Here is a 26,213-nt window from a genome sequence, read left to right as displayed (position 1 = left end):
CATCAGCGCGAGGAAGCCGTAAAAGAAATATAAAAATAAAATGTAAAAGAAATATAAAAATATAATGTAAAAGAAATATAAAAATAAAATGTAAAAGAAATATAAAAATATAATGTAAAAGAAATATAAAAATAAAATGTAAAAATGTAAAAATAAAATGTAGATTTAAAAATTTAGATAATTGCGTAATTTGCAAACGCGCTGTCCAAGGGTTAATTGGACTGTCTGATTCCCAGTATCCAAACACTGGCAGGGAAATCAGTTTATTGAATGTTGTATGAGGATTTTTCACACACCAAAACAACTCGCAGCATGTCAAATGTTGTGTCTCGTACCATGCATGAACTTTACAATATTTATTTCTTACAGATGACAGAGCATAAACTTGGTTTCTCCTGGATTCTGCTATGTTTCCCCTCATCCATGTACTGGCTTCTTCTAGTATTTCCAGGTCAAAGCCTGGGGGCAGTCACTGTGGAACCAGCACAGAGCTCCTGGGTGAACTTATACATGCCGTCGTGTCAGTTGGACTCATTTTAAAATTCCAGTTTGTGTCGGGCCAACTTTTCTCAAATGTCACTGTAAATGTACAGTCGGACAGTAACGATGGAACACGATATTCTCACCACAAAACTGGCATCTACTTTGGACTTTAGGTACGTGTGGAGGGAGCAGTGAGGAGGCCTAAAGTAGAGGATCTCCGTGGTCTGGAGGAGAAGTATGGACGGTAGGAGCTGTGTTGTGTGTAGTGAGTAATATTTGGAAGTTAATTCTGAATTTAATGGGGAGCCAGTGGAGAGATGGAAGGACGGGAGACGGGAGAGGAGAGGAGAGGAGAGGAGAGGAGAGGAGAGGAGAGGAGAGGAGAGGAGAGGAGAGGAGAGGAAAATGCAACTTTAAAAAACACATGTATAAATTATATTGTAATTTAGCGTTGTCTTGAAAGCGCATATTTAAATAACAGAGCTGGAGGAGTCCTCGCAGGGTTATAATCTGTTTTTTTGTGTGTGTATGTTAAGCTTATAATCACAGATTGGCCCGCATGTCTTCAGGGTTGTCTGAATGTTCTTTATGGCAGCGCTTTGAAGCCGCTCGGTTCTCACTAAAGCGAGAGCCTTGCGACGCTGTTTCTCACTGGCTTGGCTCCCATTTTTGGGTCTTTTTTTTCATTTTCTTTTTTTACAGCGGCCACATAAAAATCTGAAAAAAGTGACACTTAATTAGGATTTTTAATTAGCTTCACCACACCCTTCGGAGATTTAGAACTGCGTGCCAAACAAGCTAAACTAAGAAGCACGACCGCACATGCATGTGCGTCCGACGGTGAGAACTCGACATTTTCACAACATGTGTGCAACGAGATGTGCTGAGTGTTAAAAATAAAGAAAAAGAGTGTGTGTGTGTTTGTGTCTCACTTTAGATTGGCATGGACTTCATCTTGACCATAGAGGTGAGTTCCTGTTTGGTCACATGATCACGCCGCTGCTGCCTCACCCTGGGAATATAAAACCAGTGAGTGAAAAACCAATAAAATATTTTTAAAAAAAGGGCAAGTTTTACTATAAAAAACACTTGAAAGAAAGAGATTTGACCACACAACTATGGCTTATGGGACGTGAGTGTTCCAGTGTGTGTGTGTGTGTGTGTGTCTTACCACACAACATAGATGAGGGAAAGGACGGTGATGAGGATGACCACGGAGAACAAAACCAGCAAAATCACCAAACCCAAATTACTGTCGCCCTCAAGTTCAGGATCTGGGTGGGAAGAAACCAACACGGGAGGTCAACAACACGGAGTCGAGCGGGAGAAATAAAAGGAGAACAGATGACAGGAACGGATGGAAGATTGAAGACAGGGAGATGTAGAGGTGTGGTGAAGTCAAGAGAATAACAAGTATAGTCGAGGAAGGAAGGAAACGGACACGACAACGGGAGAGAAAGAGTTCACACATTATCTCTGTTATTGTCTTGTGCTAAATTGAAAACAAGCGCTTCATATTTTTACACACACACACACACACACACCCAAGGCCCAAAAAAAGCGGACGTGTGTGTGTGTGTTCTTGGATTTAATCACTCTCTGGAGAGAAGTGAACTTTAAATATGCCATTATAGCCTTCACACAAACATCTATTTATCATACCAAGGGGGAGTGAAAAAAAACACACACACAAAACAAGACAACACTGTTTTCAACTGTGAAACTAAGCAAAAAAACAAACAAAAACGCAAACAGTCATTAACAATGTGCAAAAACACTTTTTCGTGATGTAGGAAATGGCGGAAAAATATTTATGAGCACATCTGCAAACAACAGCGGATGAACACACACACACACACACACACACACACAAATAGATGACGGGATCTGGTTCACAGTGGTGTTGATCTTAAAAGCGTAACTGTGTTGACTTGTTTTGTATATTTCGCATGTGTATATTTTCACATGGGCTCGTTTGCACGAGAGCTGCTATGTATTTAACGGGTTTTTTGGTTTTGTTGTAGAACACTCAGGCTGCAGCTGTAATTTACGGCAATTAGATGCAATTTGGTGATGAAGTCAGGCACGAGCTACTATCACTAGCAACATCCACAGAATAATAACAGAAAGAAAGAGGATCTATTGATGCGCGGACGCGGCTTCTTGTTGCCGCCAAAGAAAATTAGTTTTAAAAGACATAAAAAAGATTGTATACTGGTGTAAAACTGATGTCAAACTCAATTATACACATTATACAATTATATTATACTATAAATCCCATAATGCACTGCAGTAGCTGCCACCTGTCAGCACATTCCCCTCCTCCCACTACTCAGTGGTCAGTGCTTATATGTTTGTTTGTTTTCTGCATGTTTTTGTCCTGAAATCACACACAGTTTGTGTGATAATTTGAAGAGTTCTCATTTTGCTTGAAGGTGATGTGAATAAAATTATAGATTTGTTTTATCTAGAAGAAACTCCTGTCTGTCTGTTTAAATTCATATTTCTGGTCAGTTTCAGACAAACGTTCAATAAATGTTAAACCTGTTTGGCCCCGCGTCTTTGACCACGTTTTAAATGAAAGAGTTTGACACCCCGGATCTACTGTATCGAGTTCTGAGATCCCGCCCTGTCACAAAACTTAGTTTGAAAGGTGCTTTCATTACATATCCGATTTTAAAAAGCAGTACTCATGAGAATTCACTTCCTATTTTCTGCTATTTTCCACTTAAAAGACTGATAACAATTTTTTCACAATGTCCACTAGTGAGAAACATGGAGCTAGTCAGAAATCTATCAATGTTAGGCTGCAGCTGAAAGATTAAGAGAATGTATTTATTTCTTACAGTAGTAGAGCCTCATGCCTTTTAAATAACATGAAAATAACCTACAGTATATTGACCTACAGTGTATTTCTTTGATTCATTGAAGTGGTTCCCATCTAAACCGTAGCGGCCCGCCTTCGTGTAGTTTTCCCTCCAGTTTCATAAAGGACCAAACGTTTTATTACACTTTCCACAACAACATGAGATTATAACTTCTACCCTGCGAGCAGACAGTGATGAGCAAGTGGCACGCAACAATTTCTCTTTCACAAGTCAGGCTACATCCATACCACAACGGTTTCATATGAACAAAAAAAAGCTTTGTCAAATGAAAACAATCTGCGTCAACAAATGATACATTCAGCTCCTTATCGGGACATTTTCTGCCTTCCACAAAAACATAACTAACAATACATATCGTGTGACCATTCAGGTACACCGGGAATGTGTGTTGCTGATAAAAAGGCAGCTAATAGTTTCAGTGAGTCATACTAACATGGTGAAAAGTAAATACAGGGCTTCGGGTGGGAAACAACAGGCTTTTGCTTCATCGTTGATAGTCGAGCTGTAGTTGATTAAAACCGAACAGGTCTGCTGTGTCGTTGTCTCCATTTTAGCCCAAATGCGGAGATTTCAAACGACAACGGAGACATTTTTCAAACATGTCTATTTTTGGGGCTCTTCAATGTATCCGGAGCAGAGCTTACGCCACATAGTAACAGCCACATTTGCAGCATAGTTAATGCCTGACATACAGTGTATTCTTAAATAGACACATGTAATATGAAGCCGAGTCCGACTCCTTTAAATTAAGACTTACTTGACACACTTATCAAACGTATGAAAATACACGGCTCGGTTGAAATGTCACCGATTCTCCGTTTCATGTCAGTTTGCGTCGGTGTGTTTTGATTCGGTTTTGGAGCGAGAATCGGCGCCGGCCATGGGAATTATGGCAGCAATCTTCTCCAGCTTCGTGTCAGTCTGGGTAGATTTCCCCCCAGAATCCCATATGAATGACTGTTTCACAAGCAGTTTGGAGATTCAGGCCTCCATACCCACGCAGAGCTGTCACCAGTGACACCGCATCTCGCCGCGCGTCCGAGCTACAAACTCATCGGTTTCATGACCACATGATGACACGGAAAACTCACTCATTTAATACTTAATCATTGATGTAATTATTTGGCATTTTTTCCAGGGGACATTTTGGCCTTTGACAATTTTTTTGTCCGGCCAAATTCACATGACAAAGACCTAAAGCCGGCATATACCGGATAATGGAGTTGTGTTTTGGAAATGGAGTAATGTAGATGAAGCCCTAAGCTCTGCTGTGCACATGTGAATGTGCTACACCAAACTACCATGGACTGAACTGTGGGAAACACAGCACGGACATGCTCTTTCTATTTGCAAAACAAAACTTTTTTTTCTCTCTCTCCCCCTTTTAAACGATTGTGTTTTGTATTTGTAAACCACTCAGGGCATTTGTGTAGAACAAGTTTTGTTTCCTTTCAAGCTTTGGCACGGATAACGGCTCCACAGAGTTGATCCTGAAAACAATGACAGTTCAATTATCGTTTCAAGTGATTAACTCACTGTGTGACTTTTCAGTTGCGTTTTCAGGCTTTGCGTTGAAAGGGAAGAAATAGTCTGTTACATCTGGTGGGAGATCCTCTGAAGGGTCGGGGGTTGTGTATGCTGCAGGACAAAAAAAGAAAAAAGACAAGCACACACACTTTATTCATTAGTCTCTTTGTTTTGATTCTGATAGTCATTATGAATCCTCTTCTCCATGTATCCTACTATTAGGAGTCGTTGCATAAACTTGCTTGGTATTATTGATGTCACTGGTCATGTATGTGTCAATACTCATTGTATAAGCTCTGCAAAAAGACTGCTTTGGCCAGATAATAATGTAGATTTTGATGTCTGTTGCTTTTCTTACCTTCCCAGGGCCGGACTAAAAGCAGCGGACTCCATTCACTCCACTGGCTCTCAGCGTTGACCTCGTCATGGGCGCGTATCTGCACCTGGTGCACGTAGCCGGCCAGAGCATCGAATATCACGACAGGACTTTCCTCTGAGTAAACCTGACGACACATAACAGAGGAAGAGATGGTGTTTAAAAAGTAGCAGTTAACACAGAGTACAGCCAAGGATGAGGAAGACCAAAAACCCAAAATATCAAGTTGAATATAAAGGTCAGGTTCGAATTAAAACATTTCGTGCTGTCAATATCTTTTGGAAGATTCAGATTTGATTGAGCCCAAGATACAACAAAACTGGCCCTGCTTACTAACCTCTGACCAGTATACAGAGCCCTGCGGTCTGTATCTGATCTGAAATATTAGGGGGAACGCGGCGTGCAACGGCCACGAGGAGGGAATCTCCCACGAGACAATCAGTCTCTTTGGGTAACCTTCCAGGTCCTTCACCATCACTGACTGTGGAGGGTCTGGTTTCACTGCAAGAGACGGACAGATAAACAGAAACTTACTCCTATTGTGTTTGATAACAAACGAGGATTGCTCATTTTAGAGTACACCATATCCTTTTTCCCCCCCATGAAGTAATTCATTAATAATCAACTCTTCTTCCATAGACTCTGAACTGTTATATATATAAATATCTTCAAGCACATTCACAGGTTTGTGTCAGGACAATGAAGAGGCTGAGAAGAATGGTGGAGGACACTGAGACGGCCACACCAGCCACTGTGAGGACCGGCTCGAGGACTCTGACACAGAGCAATGAGAGCATGTCATGCAGACAAAAGGAGCGGCTAAGAAGGATAATTGAGGTAATTATCAGGGGACGGAAAGGGCAAATTAACAGCTGCAGTTTAGAGAAATGATGTGCGACGTTTAGACCTCATGACATTTGCTGTGTATGCTGTGAGTGTACTGCATACACAGGGGGACTCGTTCAGTAGTGGGAAGTAACTAATACATGTATTAATTATTATTTTCGGAATACACCATAATCGACGTGACTCCAAGTTGACTCTTCTCTCTTGCATCAATTAACATAAAACAAAAAAGTCTGAATAGCTACTCAATATTATTGAGAACATTAAGTAGTACAACTGGATTATTTGATGAAAACGTAACCATGTGCATTAGTATATAGAAAATTTAGGATGCAATGCATCGTGATATCAAATCAAATTGTTGGCCTGATAATCATAATTGAATCCAATCATGACGATTTGCACCTGGATCAGCAAATAACATTACTAGATATCCATATGCTTTAGTTACACTTTAAATGTTGAATTTTGTCTTTATTTATATAACTGGGTACAGCTGGGGACAGTTCCTGTGTTTATAAAATTGGGGAGGGGTATGGGGACAAGAGGGTGAAGATGCAACGCCCTAAAGTACAAATTCTAACATACTTGACTTGACTTGAAAACAGAGGTACCACACTTTAATTACTGTATGGGACGTCATACCTTTAGTCTTTTTAATTGTTGGCAAATATGACAGCTTCTATAAAGCACCACCACCAACCAGCTAACCAGTGCAGGATGCATTATTACAAATGAAGATATACAGAAATGTAATGTAGTTTTGGAACACATTTTTTAACGGGTAACTAAACCCCTCTCGCTGTTTTTTTTTTTAAAATGCAAAGAAGTGGGCTGAGAGCTGAGTGAGGGCGAGGAAGAGGGAGGGACATTTATAAAATGGAGGGGGGGTCTGGGAAAACCAGCCTCATATTGATTGGGAGGTAGGGAGGAAGAGGTTGATGAAAGAGCTTACCAGTGATGCAAGAGTGGACTAAGAAAAAAACTGTGAATGCAGTAGCTGGTGTTGAATTTCTATTTCAATGTTTTACACTAAACTGTAAAGATTTGCACCTGGATGAACAAATGACCACATACACTGGCTTTCACCAGAACAAACTTGGCTTAGGGGCTTAGTTACACATGAAATGTTGAATTTTCTTTATTTACAAAATGGGGTACAGCTTTTCCTACATATTAAAATATCTGTCAGTGCAGTCCAGTTACATCTGGATGTGTGAGGATGTATTGGCCTTGAAATGTTTGCATGGTCTGAAAAACACATGCAAATGCTAAGTGTACATATGGAAATGTAGAAAATGTGTTAGTAAGAAGCTTATATTTAGCTTTAATGAGAACAGTGACGTCTCTGTACGTCCACTGATTTTACATGACTTCTGCCACAGCATCGTCGACTTCTAACTTTCACGATGCAGTAAAAAAGTAGACAATCTGAAGAGATTAAAACTACAGCTGCATAAGGAACAAATCAAATGTCTGCCTGTTATTATAGTACAAAGTGTGCCTATTGCTTTTAAGTAAAAAGGCAGCAAGGAGGCAATGGAGGAGCTCTTGTGCCATCAAAGCTGTACTCCTGAAGGTTCACCATTTGTACAAACTACTTTAAGTGAGTCTAAAGTTACAGCTGGAAAGAAAATAATGAAGGGAACAAGGCCAATGGTATTGCCAGCCAATCCCAATGGTAGTTTTTGAGTAATGTAACAGCCTGTTTCAGTCGAGCTGAATGTGCAGCGCTGGAAAAAAAAGAAGAAGAAACTGTAAAATGATCGAGCTACGGTGGAAAATCACTACCATGCTTCCCAGACATCCAGCAGTCATAAATTTGACAGGGAAAACTTCTAATCACCCCATTCCTAAGTGTGTATGTGAGAGTGTGAGTGTTTGACATGGCCTTACACAGCTCGTGTAACTTAAAGCGGACATATGTTGTCTCAGACCCAAGGCCGTTGGTCTCGGTGATTCTAAGGGTGTGGATGGTCTGCCAGAAGGCCGGGTGATCCACGTCGCAATGCTTCCTGGCGACATTCAGGACACATGGCCGCCATTCTTGACCGTTGCCCCTTGAAGACAAGAGACAAAACACTATCAGTTTCTTGCCGTTATTTGCAGGGTTTGCATAAAAGAAAGTCACAGTCAGGACGAGAAACAGAGACATGTAGACTCCAAACTTTTATACACTCAGAACTCTGTTCTGAATGTGGGTTTGGGCAATGCTGTTTCAGGTGCAGTAACTGTCTCTTACCTGAAGGAGGCATTATATTGGGCTGGCAGGAAGGTCTTCACTGATTCCACCCAGGAGCAGCGGACATGTGTGTGATTGGGCACTTGACAGGAAACGCTCAGTAGCCCCGGGGGATCTGAGAGGAGGGAGTCACACAGAGTTCACTTTGAGAATAAAAGGGGGGGTCATTTTTTAAAGAGGCAAAAGAAAATCCTCCGTTATAAAATAACAAATGTGTGCCCTGTTGTCCAAACAATACGCTTAATTCTGCCAGTACCATGGAAAACTCCCCGTCCCTCAAAAGGAAGTGCACTTCCCTTTTGATACACTTACAGGAAGTGGACGGCTTTGTCTATGTGAGAAGCGGGAACACTGCTCTAATTATCACCGTTGTAACTTAAAACCGTAGAGAAATAATATGTGAAATAGTAAGAGGAGGAACTCCATCCATAAATAAAAAAGACAGGAGACAAAAAAGGGGGAAATGTTTGGAGACAAAGGAAAGAGGCAAGAATATCTGAGTGGATTAAAACAGAATGTTTTCTAAGCTGAATTATCCAAAGACTGAAATAAACTGCCTAAGCTAAAACACATGAAACACTGTGTCACACTTCAAAGCTGCATTCCCGGGGTGAGAGACTAAAATGAACTGAGCCTAAATTAGGCCCTGTGAGCCTGAACAACAACACTTACGGCCGAGCCTGAGTTTGACAGAGTGAAGGAGCAGCCCCTGGTTATCATAGCAGCTGTAGACGCCCTGCGCCGTGTGCTCGACGTGGAGCAGGACCAGCGTGCCGTCTGATGCCACTCTGTGCCATGGCAGCGCTGAGCTGTGGTTGAGATGCCACACCACAGGTGTTCTGGATGGAAACAAGTCAGTCATTGAGAGGATTTCGCCCTCTAAACTAGAGGTGAAAAATTGTGATATGATGATATTTATGAATCAATTTCAGTTCAATATTCACCGCGTGATGGATTTAATATAACAAAACATAAACTTCTGTATTTTCTTTTGTGAGGATGAGACGAGACCAGAGAACAATAAAATAAGAACATTTTAGCCTTTATGAAATACTACAGTAGTTACTTTGTGTGTGATTGTTCAGTTTTACTGTAAATAAGGGCAGCAACTAATGATTTCTTCGCCATAATTGATTCATCTGTTGTTTATTTTCTTGATTGGTCCATAAAGTGTCGGAAAAATGCACAACAGTGTTTTCCCCAAACCTCAAAATGATGATGTTTACTCTCAAATGTTTAGTTTTTGTACACAAACCAAAATTATTCAGTTTTAATGAATCCTTTCAATAATATGCAGCAATTGAAAAAAACAGAAAATACTCAAATTTCACAAGTAAACAACATTAATATGAGCCTTTACGACGTCATTTCTCTTCTGCAACCTTTGAAAACATACAAAATATTTTGGCGTTTGGTCTGATTTTCTAAAATGTCTTTCAGGAATCCTGGAAAAATGTTGCTGTATGAATATAAAGGGTGGTTAATTAGGTTGTTATTGATAAAAAATTACTGTCTCACTAACTTAAAATATAATATGCCTTATGTCTGTGCACAGTTCTGCTTCTGTGGTGACTGATAATGTCAAATTGACCCAAAAACCAATCTGTCTGATATGGAAATGTGGTTTTTTTTTGTGTGTGTTTGTTTGTAATTTAAAACATCTCAAAGGGCAATAGTTTTTATTCCTTACCTGATTTGTGATTTCCCGCATGCCAGTGTCACATTCGACTCCAAGCGCCCATACTGCACGGCCGACACTGCAAACACAGACACAGATGAAATACTGAAGTGGTCTGCTCACGCCGGCTGCACCGTGCACACAATATGACATACTGCTGTGTCCACGTTGACTGTATTAATGTGATTTAAGCGCTAATATTTACAGTAGGTATGACAGCATCACAATAACATGACCATACACGGTGAGAGAGCCAGCGGACACTGAGTTCAGGAGAATTTGGCACAGAGTACAAAGACACTGTGGTGTTTCCCAGCCCCCCTCTCTATGTTTATTATTATTGTCATTACAACACAATTACTGTGCATCAGCAAATCCTCTTTTTTAAAACCTTTGATGTCAGAAAAAAATCAACATTTTTTTTTTTATCTTAACAGTGAAAAAGATTAGCTCATGTAATATGAAGAGATTATAATCAAGTAATCGTAGTCAGTTTATGTGTTTTAATAGTGTGTTTATGTACAATTAGTTTATTAACTTATTTTAATATTCAATATTTTTTCAATATTCCGGGTAGGCGATGGCCTATACTTTAATTTTTGGTGATGTATTTAGCCAATTTAAATTTTTTCCTTTTTTAATAGAACTGTTTAATAATAATAAAAGTAATAATAATAATAAATAATAGTATAATTATATATTATTTTTTAAGAAAGAATAATGTAAAGTAAATATTAAATACATTACAAGTCGTCAGAAAACTAAGAAATTTAGTGACTGAGCAACAGTTATCAAATGTTCTGAGAAATTGAGTAATTTGTTATAATTGGCTGATTAAAATTGAATAAACAGTCAATGCTGTCTCCCTCTAATATGACTTTTATAATTTTAAGAATTTTCAATTTTAAAAAAGACTGTAGATGTTTATAAGTGCATGTCTGTGTCCTGTTTTGTCTTTTTTTTATCGTATTTCACCTGAACCAAAGTGCTTTTTTGGATAAACAAACTTTGACTGTGCGAAATACGATTAACCCACTACAATAGATTCAACACAAACATCCTTCAGAAACAACACTAAAGTGCACTACAGAGGGTAAAGTTTGGGTTGACTGAGCTTTTTTTTTTTGCCTCTTGTAACCACAAACAAAACTCTGTTGACTACTGTTTCTCAGGGACAAATCCCTAGCAGTCAAAAATGAAGCTTTTTTGCATTGCTAAATATCATTCAGTGCACTTTGGAACACAAATGAGAAAGGAAGGTTGAATACATGCAATCAAAGCTATGGAAAAAATATTGATATGACAAAAAACAAGTGGGCTTAAGATGAAAATCAAAAATCACATGGAGATCCGTGTGGTTTTTAGTGAGTAGAGCGTCATTGTGTGAGGATGAGGCAGAACTATGACACATCATTTAACTTGTAAATTTCAAGGCACACTGAGAGCAGTGTGTGTATGTGTGTGTGTGTGTGTGTGTGTACCTGAACAAATATTTGTAGTAATTTTGCTAAAGTTGATACACTATCTGCATATGTGAATATACTGTACGTGTGCACATGTTTGGGTTGGCAGCGTCTGATGAAAGCTGGCAAGCTCCTCTGCAGATCTGGAGTGGAAAAACATCAACTTTGGCTGCCAGTGTGCCACGAACACACTCTCATTAATTCTCTCCGCCCCAAATCCCCCAAAGGCGTGCACATACATGCTCCCTGCTGACCTCTCCTCCCTTGGTAACAAACAATCTGTCGTGAGGTTGTTCAACATTACCCCTCTTTATTTTTTTAAGTCCTGCTTTTCCTTCTTTTTTTTTCAAAGAAAATCTTGAAAAGTGTCCCATAACATGACCCATAAGGCTCACAAGGCCCAAGCAGGTGGAGAAGAAGACGAGTTTTAAGTATTTGCTGTGTTGATATATTTATATCAATAACTCCACATGACCTTCAGAAACCAACTTAATTAATAAAATGTTTTTTCACACACCAAGTTGAAGGCTTCACCGAAGGCTTTCGCTTGTTGACGCAGACACCCTGCGCTCACTTTTCTGGCCTCATCTAGCCTTTCTGGCCTTACCGCTGTTATTTTAGTGGCTGCACAAAATGAAACAGCTGGGAAATAGAACCGTAAACTGCTCCACAGTGATTTTGTGGTCACCTTTATATATTTTACTGCAGGAGTCAAAATGCACAACGGGAGGAGGGCGCCCAAACTGTTCAAATCGGGATAAAACTGTGATCAGCGTAGGAAACAATTTGCCATTAACAACATGAGGCAAAAAGCCCTCATTTGTGTCACTATAAACATAGCTGTTTCTCGTTAACGAAACAAACTCCTTTGTCCTCCAACTTTTTGGCCATCACTGCTATCAATTATGATTTGGCTATTGTTAATTAACTTTTAAAGAGTTTCGATGGCACGATATCAAGAAAAACAGCATCCTGAGGGACCGCGAACAAAAGACAACGCACACAATCGCTCAAGCTGCACCCAAAACTGTAAATCATCAATCAAAAGTGAAACCCTCGAAGGCAAACTTTGAAATTTAGCAGCTACAATTGTCAGTTGAGCGTGAATTTTATGACACTGTTCACAGTTGCGCAACAACAAATGTAAATTTGATTAAAAAAGAATGAGTCACTCAGCCCCAACTTACTGCAGGGAAAAAAAAGGCAAGCAGGCAACTTGACAACTCATTATAGATTTTTCATATTCAAAATCACCTTCTCTAATATAAACTTTTTATAACATTTTCATGTCAATCTTTCCCCCCCATGTCAACGTTTTTATTCAATCTCACTTGCAAGCAGGGGTGGGAATCGGCAGAGACGCCGCGATACGATATTATCACGATGTTTAAGTCACAATACGATATTATCGCGATATACTGAGTAATTGCAAAGTCATATATTGTACAGCTGCAGCTAACAATTATCTTCATAATCGATTAATCTGTCAAGTATTTTCTTGATTAATCGAGTAATCGTTTGGTCCAGGAAATGTCAGTAAATATTGATCAGTGTTTGTCAAACTCGTCTTGTAAATTACGTCTTGTTTTGTCCACAAACGAAAACTATTCAGTTTTAATGATTTCTTTGTTACATGGAGCAAAGAAACCTTTGTAAACATTCACATCTAAGAAGCTGACACATTCAGAAATCTTGTGTTAATCATGAAAAAAACCCTTAAACCGATAAATCGAAAGCGATACCACAACCCTCATGTGGACGATAAAGCGGTAGAAGAGAAGTGAGTATAATACTCACACAACAGCTCTAGTGAGAGTGAGCACTCGGCACCATCTACTGGACATGAAATGTAAACTGATTTTTTATGCTAATCCACAAAAAGTTTAATGTTTATTTGTAACATCAGTTAAGAAATGACATACTTAAAAACAAAATCAAAAGTGATAAAATATTGGCACACAAAATATCGATTTTTTTTTACCTACTTCACCCCAACATCCAAGTTTTTAAAAAAGCTTTTTAAACACCAAACACACAGATAACGCACAAAAATTCTCCCCTCCCTCTTTGCCTGAGCTTGCGTGTGTTTGTGTGTGTGTGTGTGTTACCTGGGGCCTTGATGCAGTGCAAAGACTTGGCAGCTCTGAATGTGTGTATTCATGTTTTATTGGCAGTGAAGTACATTATTCCCCAAACCCACAGCGTTCCACTCATATCTGATTCTGCCTTTGGCAAGAGGGGCCCCCCCGACACACACACACACACTCATAATAAAAAAAAAATCCACATACATATGCATATAAGCACACGTACTGTATATGCACACAGGAAGGCTGCAAGTTTCTCCTGACATTGAAATCAGATGGCAGGGTGGACAGAAACTGCAAGCTGGGTGAAACTCAATACTTTCCAAACAATGAAAAACAGCGCTGAAGGGTAAAACTAACAGGAAAGGAAAAGTCTGACAGTCTCACTCGTAGTGCAAAGAGCGAGTATTTTAACTGATGGGGTTACTAATTTGTCTAATTTCAGAAATAAATCACAGACGGGAGAGAAGGAGAGAGGGAGAGAGACCGAGGTGAGATATAATAGGGAGGAGAAACAGAAACCAAAAGGGTGGAACAGCCAGAGAGAGAACGAGAGATTTCTTAATACTGTACAGATCCCAAGAGTTTCAACAATAGAATTCTTGTTTGCAGAGAGCACATACAAAAAAAGAGAAACTTGAAATTGTTGGTCCCATAAAGACACATCCATAAAAAGTGAACTCTGTTTCAACAAGGCTGATGATCAAGGTTTTGCTTGGACGAATAATTCAGCGGTTGAACTGCACTAAATCCATTTTTTTACTGCACATTTTCGACAAATCCTTTCTGCAGCAGGAGCAGAGGAAGCCACAAGCACCTTGAATGAAGTAAAAAAAAAAATAGTCTTTCACAAAGGAGTCCCTGTCTTTAAGACGGGTTTTCGGGCTCTTTGATGTGTGGACATAGGTCCGTCTACAGTGCATGCATTTGGAAATGTTTTTTAACACATTTACACGTGTAAGCATTTGTGTGTGTGTCTTACCTTCATAGGTCCAAATCTGAGCACAACTAAGATGCAGCGACCAAGATAAAAACCAGATGACTGTCAGACACACAGGACTGGACAAAAGGCCTGGCATCTGCAAACACAAAGAGAGACAGAGGGAGAGAAGGGTGAGGAACATTAATTAGTATTATTTTTAAACCCTTGGTGGCTTTGCAGATAGAATTAGTAGCCTCAAAGACAGCTGAATTATCATCATTTTAATCCTCATCAGCAGCATCATGAGTGCACTTCACACCACCAAATGGGTATGAACAGAAAAAATGTCTTATTTCTTTAGATAATTTCCTCATATCAATAAAAAATTGCTTCTTGACGGCAAGTCGGCACACCACAATCACAAATAAAGGCCAAGATAGACTTTGGACTTGATCTTTTACCCAGAGGAATCACTATTTTGAAAATTACAAAAAAACACTGCACTAAAAACACTGTGTTATTTTTGTTTCCACTGGCTTTTACTGTAAAGTCTTAGTTACACTTGTACTGGAGAAGAGATTGTACCGTGGGGATCGAAGAATATATGAAACAGACCTTCCGTCTATTAAGAAAATACGACTCCAATCTACACTGGCACACGATACGGTCCAAAAAAACAAAATGTCAGCAGCAATGCCAGTAGCTGTGTGCGGCTGTATTTACACACAGCAGTGCTTTGTGCGCATCGCTCACGTCAGCAGGTTAACATGATGATGTTAAGTGGCTCTAATGTTTGCCATGTCCACATCTTAGCATGTAACCCCGCTCACATTTTACAAATTAGCACGGAACACGGATGCTCTGTGTCAGTGTGCACACTCCGGACTGAAAACCAGTGTAGCCTATAAAATAAAAATTAAGATATAACATTCACTTCCCGTCTTTGAGAGTGTGATGTGATGCTGCTGATATTTTTACCCGCGGGGGACATTTACAGCCATGTGCATTCCTGTACTGTGTTGTGTGTGTGTGTGTGTGTGTTCCATTTTTGAGTTGCTCTTTCGCGTCAGTCTAATCGTAGTCTACAAATTTGCCCTCAGGCTGGTGTGAGAGCTCCTTATCTCTGCAGCCACTTCTCGTTACAGAGGCTGAATGTGTGACACCATTATAATACACAAGAGTGGGGTCCAAAAATAAATGTTGAGACCATTCCACGCTCACTTTGACTACAAAAGGAAAATGGTGTCAACGTATTAACACCTGCCCTCACAGCTTTTTTTGGAGAGTGAGGAATGTAATTTTTAGAGCTACAAAGTAACGATTATTTTCATAATCGATTCATCTGTCGATCTGTCAATCGTTTGGTCCATAAAAGGTCAGAAAACAATAAAAAATGTTGATCAGTGTTTGTACCCTGAAATTACCACCCTCAACCCATCCGTACATACGGGACGGGTTGAGGGTTGTAATTTCACGGTACTTCTGTATCAGTGACAATAAAGCTCATTCATTCATTCATTCATTCATTAAAACCCAGAAATGATGATGATGTTCTTGAATGTCTTGTGATTCACTTTTAATGAAGTCTTTGTTATATGGAGCAAAGAAACGAAGAAAATATAAATTAATAATGAAAAAGCTTCAAACCGATTAGTCGAATATCAAAATAGTTGTTAGTTGATGTGGTGATGCACTCCAAAAGAGACCTGGCACATAATAGACACAAAGTACACAATATGGAGCAAAACATAGCTGATAAAGTTGTCAAAAACTGGAAAAAGGAGTATCCCATCATTTAGGGAGATGTGAACAATAAAATGAGTGTCTGTGACTCCAAGATCTTCCTGAGGAAAAAAAAATAAAACCATCCAGTTTGGCAAGTGGAAAATGAGGCAAAGTTATATATATGTTAAAAAAAGGGTTTTTATAGAGCTTTAAATGCTGGATTTCCCCCTTGTTTCACATAATATGTTGTCCAATGCCATATTTCCTCCTGAAAGAGTGAGACCATTTTCTGACCGCCGCTGACTAACAGTCTGATGAAGTCAGCCACACAGAGCAGTAAGAAAAACTCTTGCTTTTATTCGTCTCGTTCGTCATTTTCATGACTGATTTCTGTCAATGTCAGACACAGAGTCTTGTTTCCACAGAGAGAGATGACTGACGAACTCAAGAGGCCGAGAGTCTGCGCCTGTGGTCTGGATTCTTACAACAAACAAGACACAGGCACAAACAGCAGACAAGAGGAGAATGCAGACAAATGGAGTGTTGGAGGAATTCAGAGAAATCCAAGGTCCTAGGATACCCCGAACTACCCTGAAAAAGCATACAAATAAATTCTGTTTCATGCATAAATTCCACCAATAATTCAATCACATGCAAAACTAGGGATGAGCTATTGAGCTATTGACTGAACAACCTGAAACTGGGTCAGAGGGTGAATGACCTGCATTGTTTAACTTAACTTTCCAGAGTTGCCTACAGGGATTAAATACCAGTACAGCTAGTGGATAAGTTAAATCATAAAATCCAATATAGTCCAACAATTCCAAAATATCACATAAACGCTCAAGGCTGTGATACTGCTATCAAGTATCAGACAGAGCCATTGTTGTGCCTACCCCCCGCTGCGTTGTGCACCCCTTAATGCCTTTTTCAGCGGTGATGTGATGCTCATTAAAGTTTTTTTTTGTTTTTTTTGAGCGCAGGACGCTAAGGCAACGTCACATGCGGTCCAGACAGCCAACTGAATCGAGCGAGAGCCAAAAACCGTAACTTTTTATGGGCTTTTTCTCCATCAAAACATAAAGAAAGAAGTCTCAACATCTGTTTGAAACCCATTTTACCGTCACAGATATTGATAGCCCACATGTGCATTCGGCCCGGCTCTACTGGCACACATTCTCTTTTTCCTCCCTGGGTTTTCCCAAAGCATTGCTGAACCTGTTACAACATATTTCTATATGATTGGCCAATGATCATATAGACGTCCAGCACAAAAACTCAAAATATCCACTTTTAAATTTCAGTTTTATTCCATTAAGTGTTTTCAAAAGGAGCAACATCTGTACACAAACCATGCATGTACTGACAGGAAGCTCATTCACTTATAGCTAAAGTTCATTGACCTGTACTATACATCACTGGTGCTACGTACGCAGAGCAGCAGAGGAAAAACCAAAACAAAGTTAATTCCAAAGAATGGCAAGCAAGGTGAGTCATGCAGTTGTTGTCTCATCGGTCACAGAGAACTCTCAAAGAAAGTTTGTCTTTCAGTATTATTGGCTGAAACTACTGCTGGACCTGTCATGATGTCAATAATAGTAATAATGAAGATTTAGAAAAGGAAACAACAGATTTGGAGAAAAGTCAAACACAAAGACAACACATCTGCTTTAACCCCCTTTTATACCGAGTTAAACATCTACACCGAAACCTTATACACTACTGAAATATGACTAGCGCAAGCAAAATTTGATGACAATGAACTACAGAAATCCGCAGGGCCACACACCCACTTGCGAAATTTACACAACGCTTGCTTCTTAGTGAAAATAAACCTGGAACCTCTGGTTTCTTGGCATCGCTGTAAGCATGGGGTCTCACCACCAAACAGATCACATGTTTGTTTAAACCATAACATAAACACAATCAAAGTCCCGTCAGGACAACAAGGCGTTATGTTTGGGCCAATGCGAGTGCTACAAAGGCCGCCGATGTCTAAACAACCGCGTCGCTGCGTTTGGTCAAACTGAGGCACTGGGTCAGTTTTAGTTTCTGCTGTGAGTCAAGGGATGATGATGTGACATTTTCTGTGAGTCAAACAGGACGACGGTGTCATGGCTTCAATATGAAAACTCGTGCATCAGGGTGACTGCGGGGCAGAAATATCAGGGAATCAGTCACAGGGTGATATATACAGAGCAGTATGGAAACACCTATGGCTTTTGTTCATTATGTAATCCCATCCCACTGGTCACAGGATATGCCAAAACAACTGTCCATTACTTAAATAATTCAACTTAGCTACTTTATCTGACAACTTGTGATTATACAGCCTGTGTTACACTTTGTGACGCATCAGTCTTAAAACACAAAAACAAAACATTATCTATGGGATTAAGGTTTGTGAAATGGGTTTATGGGCCGTGTGTGTCCTTTAAAGTGAGAATATGGAAGTTTAACCTAAAAACACAACAAATTGATTAATAGATAGTGGCTTTAATTGCCTCCTTTTCCCACGTACTGCATAAGAATCTGCAAAAACAAAAAAATAGCGCAGCAGAGTTGACACTCGACAGAATGTATAGAATTCTCGACATCTTTATAGTGAGACTAAAGTTGAACTGGTGTCTCCTATGATGTAGCACAGCAGTGATACATTTGCCACTATGGCACCGTCAGCTTCACACAGCAGCACACTCAGCAAATTCAGATCGACTCCAGTCTCCTCCGCTTGCTTACATTCCTGTTTCTCCATCCGTCCCTCCCTTCGAACTTTCTCCAGCTTCTTTATATTCACGTCATTCTGTATCCACAACTTGGCTGGCAGACTGCAGTGTTTACAAGAGCAGTATAATAAATACACCATTGCTGCAGTCAAAGAGGATTATAAATGAAATGCTCATTCCCAGTCATCTTAAACAGGAGTCACAAAGACAACTGAAACTGCTTTCAGAGGCACTGGCCACGTATCAAAATCCACTCATCCAAAAATTAGAACTATTTACAACAAGTATTTGGCTTTTTCGTCAGTGTGCCTTAATTTTTTTTTTTTATATGACACTGTTACAGCTACGATATTTCATTGTTATGACTCTAACAGATACTATGAAAAGGAAACGTGTGATGAGAAAAAGGAAAAGGACAGTTTCGCCTCCAAAATTCCTCAAGTGGACGAGTGGTAAATATTTACCGAACGTCTTAAACAGGTTAAAGAAATATTGATTCAGACGCTTGTCAGCAAAATCCAGCCGGATGATAAATCCCAAAGATACTTCCCGCTCCTGTTTGCCACTTCCAGTCTGTGTCCCTTACTTTTTAGACCTTAAAACAACCTCTCTTTTTTTCCCACACTAAACCCCCTCTCTCTCACTTGAGTCCCTGGCCATGTTTTCCAGCGCTCTAATGCCAAAAATGTTCAAGGTTCAGTAAACATATTTGTGTCATACCTTCTAATGGATTACTCTCTTCCCCCTTTCATGCTTCTGTCCAGAGTAACTGGAGATCAGGAAACGCAGGCCGTACCCCCCCAGGTTCCTTCCTTGCATCCTCCCATTCTATCGATTCCTATATGCTCTCATGCATCTCTACCTCCTCACCGAGATCTTTCTCACTCCTGGCTTGTGTTTTTTTCCCTACACAGGATCTCTTTATTTTCCACCTCTAATGCCAAACAGAGGAAGGTCATTTAGTAAACATTTAGTTACTAATTATCCTTCCTTAACACTTGGAAACAATGCCGTTCACTGAGTGCTAAGATGTCTCCTTGCCCCCGAGCAACATTCACACTCCTGCTCCTGCACATACTTGTGTGTCAGATCCTTTGTCACTACAGTGTGGCTGTGTATGTATGATATATGTACGTGTGCGTGTGTGTGTGTGTGTGTGTGTGTGTGTATTTTCTAAATGCAGCAGCATGCCTTGATTTACTGTCTACGGTTACACCCAAAATTCTGCAGCTATTATGGCTGCAGAAAAAAAAGACCATCAAACAAGCATATTTTCTAACGTTGGATTCCACAGACTTAAAAAGTAAGTAAACTTGACAATGTGGTATTCATTTCCTTGTCTTTTTTTTTCTCCTTTGGGGACAATTAGCCATTTTGTTGACTGCAGGACTCACAAAGCGGTCCAGCAGGTTGAGGCAGAGCTACTTCTTCTTTGATCCCAAGTATCAGACGGAAGCAGTTGGAGGTTGAAGAAGTTAAAAATAAGAACAAGAGAAAGGCTGTCTTTCATCTCTGTTTTGCAAGTTTTATCTGATTCCTGGAATGAAATTTTCAATGCTCCACGGTGCTAGATTAAAACAAAAAACCTCACAGAGATGAAATATGAAGAAAAGGCATCACACGAGGGCAGAACTATTTGGGGGAAATATCTAAATATATACATACAACAATGCTTCAGCCTTGGCTGTATCTCCGCTCCACATGAAATGAAACCTCACAGAGAGTTGCGTATCTCCTAAGCAGCAGGGGGAAAGCGCTTAGTTGAAAGTTCACTGAAGTTTGTCCTCCCGCACAAATCATTGACTGTCGAGCAAAAACAAGTGAGAGAGCACAGCTGAGCTAACTTGTCAGTCTATCAAGAGGGACAGTAAAACACCCAGTGGAAGCCACATGGCTGTTTAAATCTCGACAAGTCTGATAATACCACACAAACCACTTTACTCCAACTAGTGGTGGAGATCTCTCTGAAGCACTAATGTGAAAAACCACGTCTTTCATCTAGTGCAAACATGTCTACGCAGGGTGATGGTTTCCCCCAATGGTACCTGCACAACAGTTAGGGAATGAAATTCTTTTCCCACTCTTAGCCACGATAAGTGACTGCAAAATGGTAGACTGACAATGACAGGGAGCCTCTCCAATTTCAACACTCTGTCTTTTCCATAGGTTGTGAGTGCCGGCACGTCTCTGTGAGAGTGTGTGCTTTTGTGTCCTTGCGAGTCTATTCCGTGACTCACCTCCCACCAGTCACCTTTCTACTGTAACTCTTCCAGCGTGAACCAAAACAGACAGCGGAATGTAGCCATGGGTATTGTTACCAAGAAGGATCCCGAGTATTCCCATCGTCGATAATCCCAAACGTCCCCGTATACACGGCTTCGTCTTGAAAACAAAACTGCTCCTTTGTCTTTGTAGACGCCGCAGAAACATGCAAGTAGACTAATTAAACGTGAAAGCAGAAACAGAACATGCTGAGTGAAAAAAAAAAAAAATCTTTCCAAGTCCAACTGCAAAAAAAAAAAAGGAGGTGAAGGGTGAAAGTGGCTGAGGCATCCTGAAAATAGCCAAACAATAGCTGCGCCTATAGAAAATCAGACACAGGACATCTGGGGGGGTCTTATTTTCTTCAAGAGCAAAGAGTTGATAATGAAAAAGGCTTTGATAGTATGATGATGATGAAGTCATTGCAATAGGGCTCTCTCTCTCTTTTTTTAACTCAGTCCTTTCAGTGGCAGCACAATCCCACACGGTGAGTCACTCATACTCTGGCATGCCGCTGCACATTTAGTCACCTTTACAAGAAAGAAAAGCAAGACGGACGGTGAAAGGGGAGAAAGACAAGAGGGGGGAGGAAGAAGAAGAAGACAGGGGGTTTAAATACGTTGTTAATCAAACAGACGAGCAGGATGTTAGGAGTTAAAAGAATGTACAAACACTCGCTGATGAAATTATACACCGACGTCTTTGCCGCCATTAGTCTCACACTCGCATACTTGTTGTCTGACGAGATAAAAAAATGACTACAGGATGTCCTGTAACCGAAGATGGGTCATTACGGTTTATGACACAAATTAAAGATTAACAAAGAGTGATGTGAAATTTAGCGAACTGAACTGCAGTGTTTGGTCATCGGCTCTGTGTGGATGTGCGTATTTGTGTGTCTGTACTTAGGCATAAAGAAAATGACAAGTCGAATTAGCAAGTCTAATTGATTTCTGTGTGTCTGTGTGTGTGTGAGAGAGTAAGAGAACACTGTGTGAAACACACTGTGAGATTAAACCCAACAACATGCGGAGGTCAAGCCAAGTCGGTGGGGGTGTACCACAATAGCTTTTCGTGTTTACTTAGATCACCATGGCAACCACTGCACACCCAGTCCATTTGACCTTTCCAGGCGATAACAACAATGTTGACTGACGTGAGTGTGTGCGTTCTCTGCGTGTGTTGTGTTTCCATATGCCAAGCTCCCGGGCACAAGTCTGGCTCTCAGGGTGCTTCTGTATATACATTATATGTGTGTGTGTGTGTGTGTGTGTGTACCTCAGTGAGAAATAAAGACGTGTGCTGGCTTTAACTTTGTGCATATCATTCGTCCTCTTCGTAGGGGTTAGTGTGTGTGTGTGTGTGTGTTGCGTGTGTGACTGGGTCAGTGGAACAACTGAGGACAGGAGATTAGCCGTATCTAAAAAAAAAAAAAGTGTTTGACTCAACTCCAGATCCTGGATCCTGGATCCTGGAAGAGGATTCAGGAACAGAATAAATTGATGTTTTTTTATAACCGTTTTATCCGCACATTTGCCACTCCCATTTATATAAATTAGCGATGAGCTTTGTTGTTGTTAGCAACAATAAAATCTTAAAATTTAGGCTGTGATTAACAACTTGCCATCCCACATAAATAGGCCTTTAATGAGCCCTAAATGTCTCAAGGAAAAAAAAACTTTTGGGGGTTCAGAACGCACAAATCGGTTCAAAGTGTCCTAATTTATTGTTAGACACTATTTGTATGAGAAAATTGAAAAACAAAAACAGAAAATCTTTAATTACATACTGTAGAATGTGTGCATGAAAATAACTCAGTGCCTCATTGCTTCCCAGATCACTGTTAGACTGATGCCACATTCAGATTGTTTTATTTGCCTCTTTGAGTGTTTACTTTGAGGCACTGAAGCTTAAGCACCTGCCTATCATTATATAACACATATCATCTCAATACAAGGCGAGACAAAAGATCACACAGGATCTGGGCTTTATCAAACCACTAATACGCCCTTGCAAAGACGAAAAATTCAATGATTCATGCTAAGGAGAGTCCTACATGAGCAAATATTATGCAACTTGTTTTCTTCGTTCCGTTTTCACTTTCACCGCATAACAAAGCGCCACTGGACAAATTAGGCATGAGGTAAATCTTGTTATGCTGCAGTGCTTTAGAAGCTGTCGGGTCGGGAAAGCCGATGTGTCCGGTTATGAGTCTGTTCCACTCTGAGGGATAATCTGATCAACTGTCAAGATGAAGGGAAACACTTTGGCCTAATGTTGGTCAGACTCCAGTGTGTGGCGATCTGATGATCAATTAAAGCCTCTTCTTTATGCTTACATGTGGTTGCTCCAGACTGGCTACAGGAATATGCAATTTTACAACAAGACATAGAAAAAAAAAATCCAGCAACAGATGGTACATTTTGCCTGTTTATATTGGAAAAAAACAGTGACAGACAAAGGTTCTGTCAGTCTTTGAAATCAAAATCGTCTAATGTGTTCAGGCTTTGTGTGTACACCAGATACGGAAACAGCTGAGGTTGAAAGATGAGAGATTGTGTTGCTGAGTAGGATGTGAAAAGGTGATAAGCATAGGAAATCTGTCACCGTCGTATTGAAAATGTCTGGTGACTGGGAGGCGACCGGGAGGCGTCAGGAAGGAAGAGTCAGAGAGAAATACGGAAAACATACAGGCCATATGATAGGCTATTGCAGGGTTTTGATCTCGAAACTGTTCAAATTAAAAAATCTCACTTCCTGGTGCTAAAAATAAAGTGGCAAATTAAATAGAATTCCCATGATTCTCTTGTGTTTCTGTGTTTTGGTAAATCAAACAATAGGAAAGGTTTAGGATTGTGAGATTGGACGGAAAAGAGTCGAATTGTGTAAATAATTAGTCGACTATTCACATGATAACAACTCAATTTATACGTATAGTGCTAGTAGTTCACTATTTACCTGAAATCCACGATTGAGGGGTTCAGATTTAAACCCTTAGCCTCCCCACCCTCTGGAACTCTGTCCTCAAAAACATTATGTGACCGTCCTGAAATTTCAACATGAAAAGCACAACTCATACTCATCTTTTAAGAACTGCTTTTACTGTGAAACGAATGGTTTTTTTTGCTTGTTTTATGTTGCTGTCTTGTCTGAGCATCTGATAAAAGTTCTACACGAATAAAATGTATGACAAATTGTTATTGTTACACAGCCTGAAATAAATACCAAGTTATCTAGCAGAGGACGCTGCGTCCATGTCCTCTTTGCTTATCAGATGAAGAGAAAAGTGATGACATGTTTAGTTTTTAGTGACAATGGAGGACACAAACTCTGTCCTCCTGAGCGGACATGACACCAAAGCATCTAAAAAGCAGCTAACAACTGTAGACGCAAATTAAAACATGAGGTAAATCCTGTTATGCTGCCGGTTCTGAGTCTGTTCCACGCTGCAACATAATCAAATCAAGTGTCGAGACGAAAGGAAACACTTTGGACCTAATGTTGGTCAGGCTTCATCAGATCACAGAAAACGCATTTTAATGCCAGCTGCAAAGAGAGCCATAGTTGGACAGTGGTTTAGAACCATAATCAGCTTAACAAAAGAACAACATAAAAGTGCCCACATTAATACATGAAGCCATAGTTTAAAGCTAGTATGGGAGCCTACAGAAAATAAACTTTGCCAGTACCATCCATCCATCAAGCTGCTAGGCTTACTTCCAACTTTAGCCCAAGCCTAAACACACAGAGAGTAATGGCTGCCATGTGTCCAGAGATACAGAGATAGTACCCGGCCAATCCACAAACCAAGGCCTCTGTGTGTTTGTGTGTGAGTGTGAGAGTGTGAGTGTGGGGAGCGAGACAAAGAAAGTTAGACAGACAATGCAAGATGAAAGAAAAGTGTGAGAAAAATATTCGTGTAATTATACATTACATACATACGTCGAAGTACAAAACAGCTGTCTGATTACTTAAAGAAGAATTTTCCATCGACTTGTTAGTCCATTCAAAAGTAAAATGTATTAATCCAAATGTCCAAATTTGGCACAAGTATCACAAACCTGTGTGTGTCTGTGTGCATCTATGTGTGTGTGCACACAGCGGCAGTAACTTAGGCTCTACAACACTGGAATTTCCTCCAGCTCTGCCGCCAGTGCAAGATGGCTACCATATGCCAGCTTTTCACACACACACACACACACACACACACACACACACACACACACTTGAATGAAGACCACAAGCCGGCTAGCATACAAGTTTGTAATACTGAAGCCAACCTCTCATATAAACACACACTCAGTGAAATGCATAATGGGGTGAAGGCTAAACTAAAACACACACAAACACACACACACACACACACACACACACACACACATCCATCCCTTGGCCTGCGTCTTAACGTGGATGTGTGCTGGTACATTTCTGTCTGTGATTATACATGTGTGACAAGTTAAAGAGAAATATTAGGGGCTGTAGTGACAGACACTAAACAGAGAAACAAACCCCTAAATCCAAATAAACACAATAGAAGAAAAAGAGTTTGATGTTGAACCGATAAACCAAAATTCATGATATCACCTATTTGTTAGTATATTGCACCCAAATGTTTGCCTGAACACTGATTCTACAGCATCACGTCCGGATGTTAATTATTGACAAATAGTTGGTTACTTGCTGTCAGGACTTTAACCAATAACTTATTTATAAACATCTATCTGGACCTTGCATGTTTTGTAGTTAAAATTCATACCGATAGAGGGAACACATCGGCCAAAAGCACGAACATAGTGAAAGTGCAGAGAGAAGTAGTGAAAGTGCAGAGAAACAAATGTAAGGTAAAATAAAGTGGTCTTTGAGCTGGTAACATAACAATTACATCTAACGTCACTAAACAAGAGGTAGAAGAAATTTACTACATGACATATTCTCTGCTTATCAACCCATTCCACTGTTGATTATTGGTTAAAGAAAATATGTAGAAT

At 40.0% G+C, this 26,213-nt stretch overlaps 1 protein-coding gene across 1 annotated transcript in view; it reads right to left on the bottom strand.

Moving 5' to 3' along the window:
- Nucleotides 1-26,213, bottom strand: part of il11ra (interleukin 11 receptor, alpha) — a 48,122-nt gene that overhangs the window by 2,026 nt on the left and 19,883 nt on the right. Inside the window, exons 2-11 of the mRNA XM_058617313.1 lie at nucleotides 14,573-14,669; nucleotides 10,053-10,119; nucleotides 9,035-9,201; nucleotides 8,363-8,477; nucleotides 8,017-8,180; nucleotides 5,612-5,775; nucleotides 5,257-5,401; nucleotides 4,908-5,009; nucleotides 1,655-1,757; nucleotides 1,416-1,495 (exon numbers count right to left, since the gene is read on the bottom strand). Of these exons, the coding sequence (XP_058473296.1) occupies nucleotides 1,417-1,495; nucleotides 1,655-1,757; nucleotides 4,908-5,009; nucleotides 5,257-5,401; nucleotides 5,612-5,775; nucleotides 8,017-8,180; nucleotides 8,363-8,477; nucleotides 9,035-9,201; nucleotides 10,053-10,119; nucleotides 14,573-14,669 (1,203 nt within the window). The 3' untranslated portion in view covers nucleotide 1,416. The remainder of the gene's footprint in view (nucleotides 1-1,415; nucleotides 1,496-1,654; nucleotides 1,758-4,907; nucleotides 5,010-5,256; nucleotides 5,402-5,611; nucleotides 5,776-8,016; nucleotides 8,181-8,362; nucleotides 8,478-9,034; nucleotides 9,202-10,052; nucleotides 10,120-14,572; nucleotides 14,670-26,213) is intronic.

Source organism: Solea solea, chromosome 19 (genome assembly GCF_958295425.1).
Source record: "Solea solea chromosome 19, fSolSol10.1, whole genome shotgun sequence".
Classification (NCBI taxonomy): Eukaryota; Metazoa; Chordata; class Actinopteri; order Pleuronectiformes; family Soleidae; genus Solea; species Solea solea.
The sequence above is the reverse complement of the archived record's forward strand: the minus strand, read 5'-3'. Positions and strand labels throughout refer to the sequence as shown.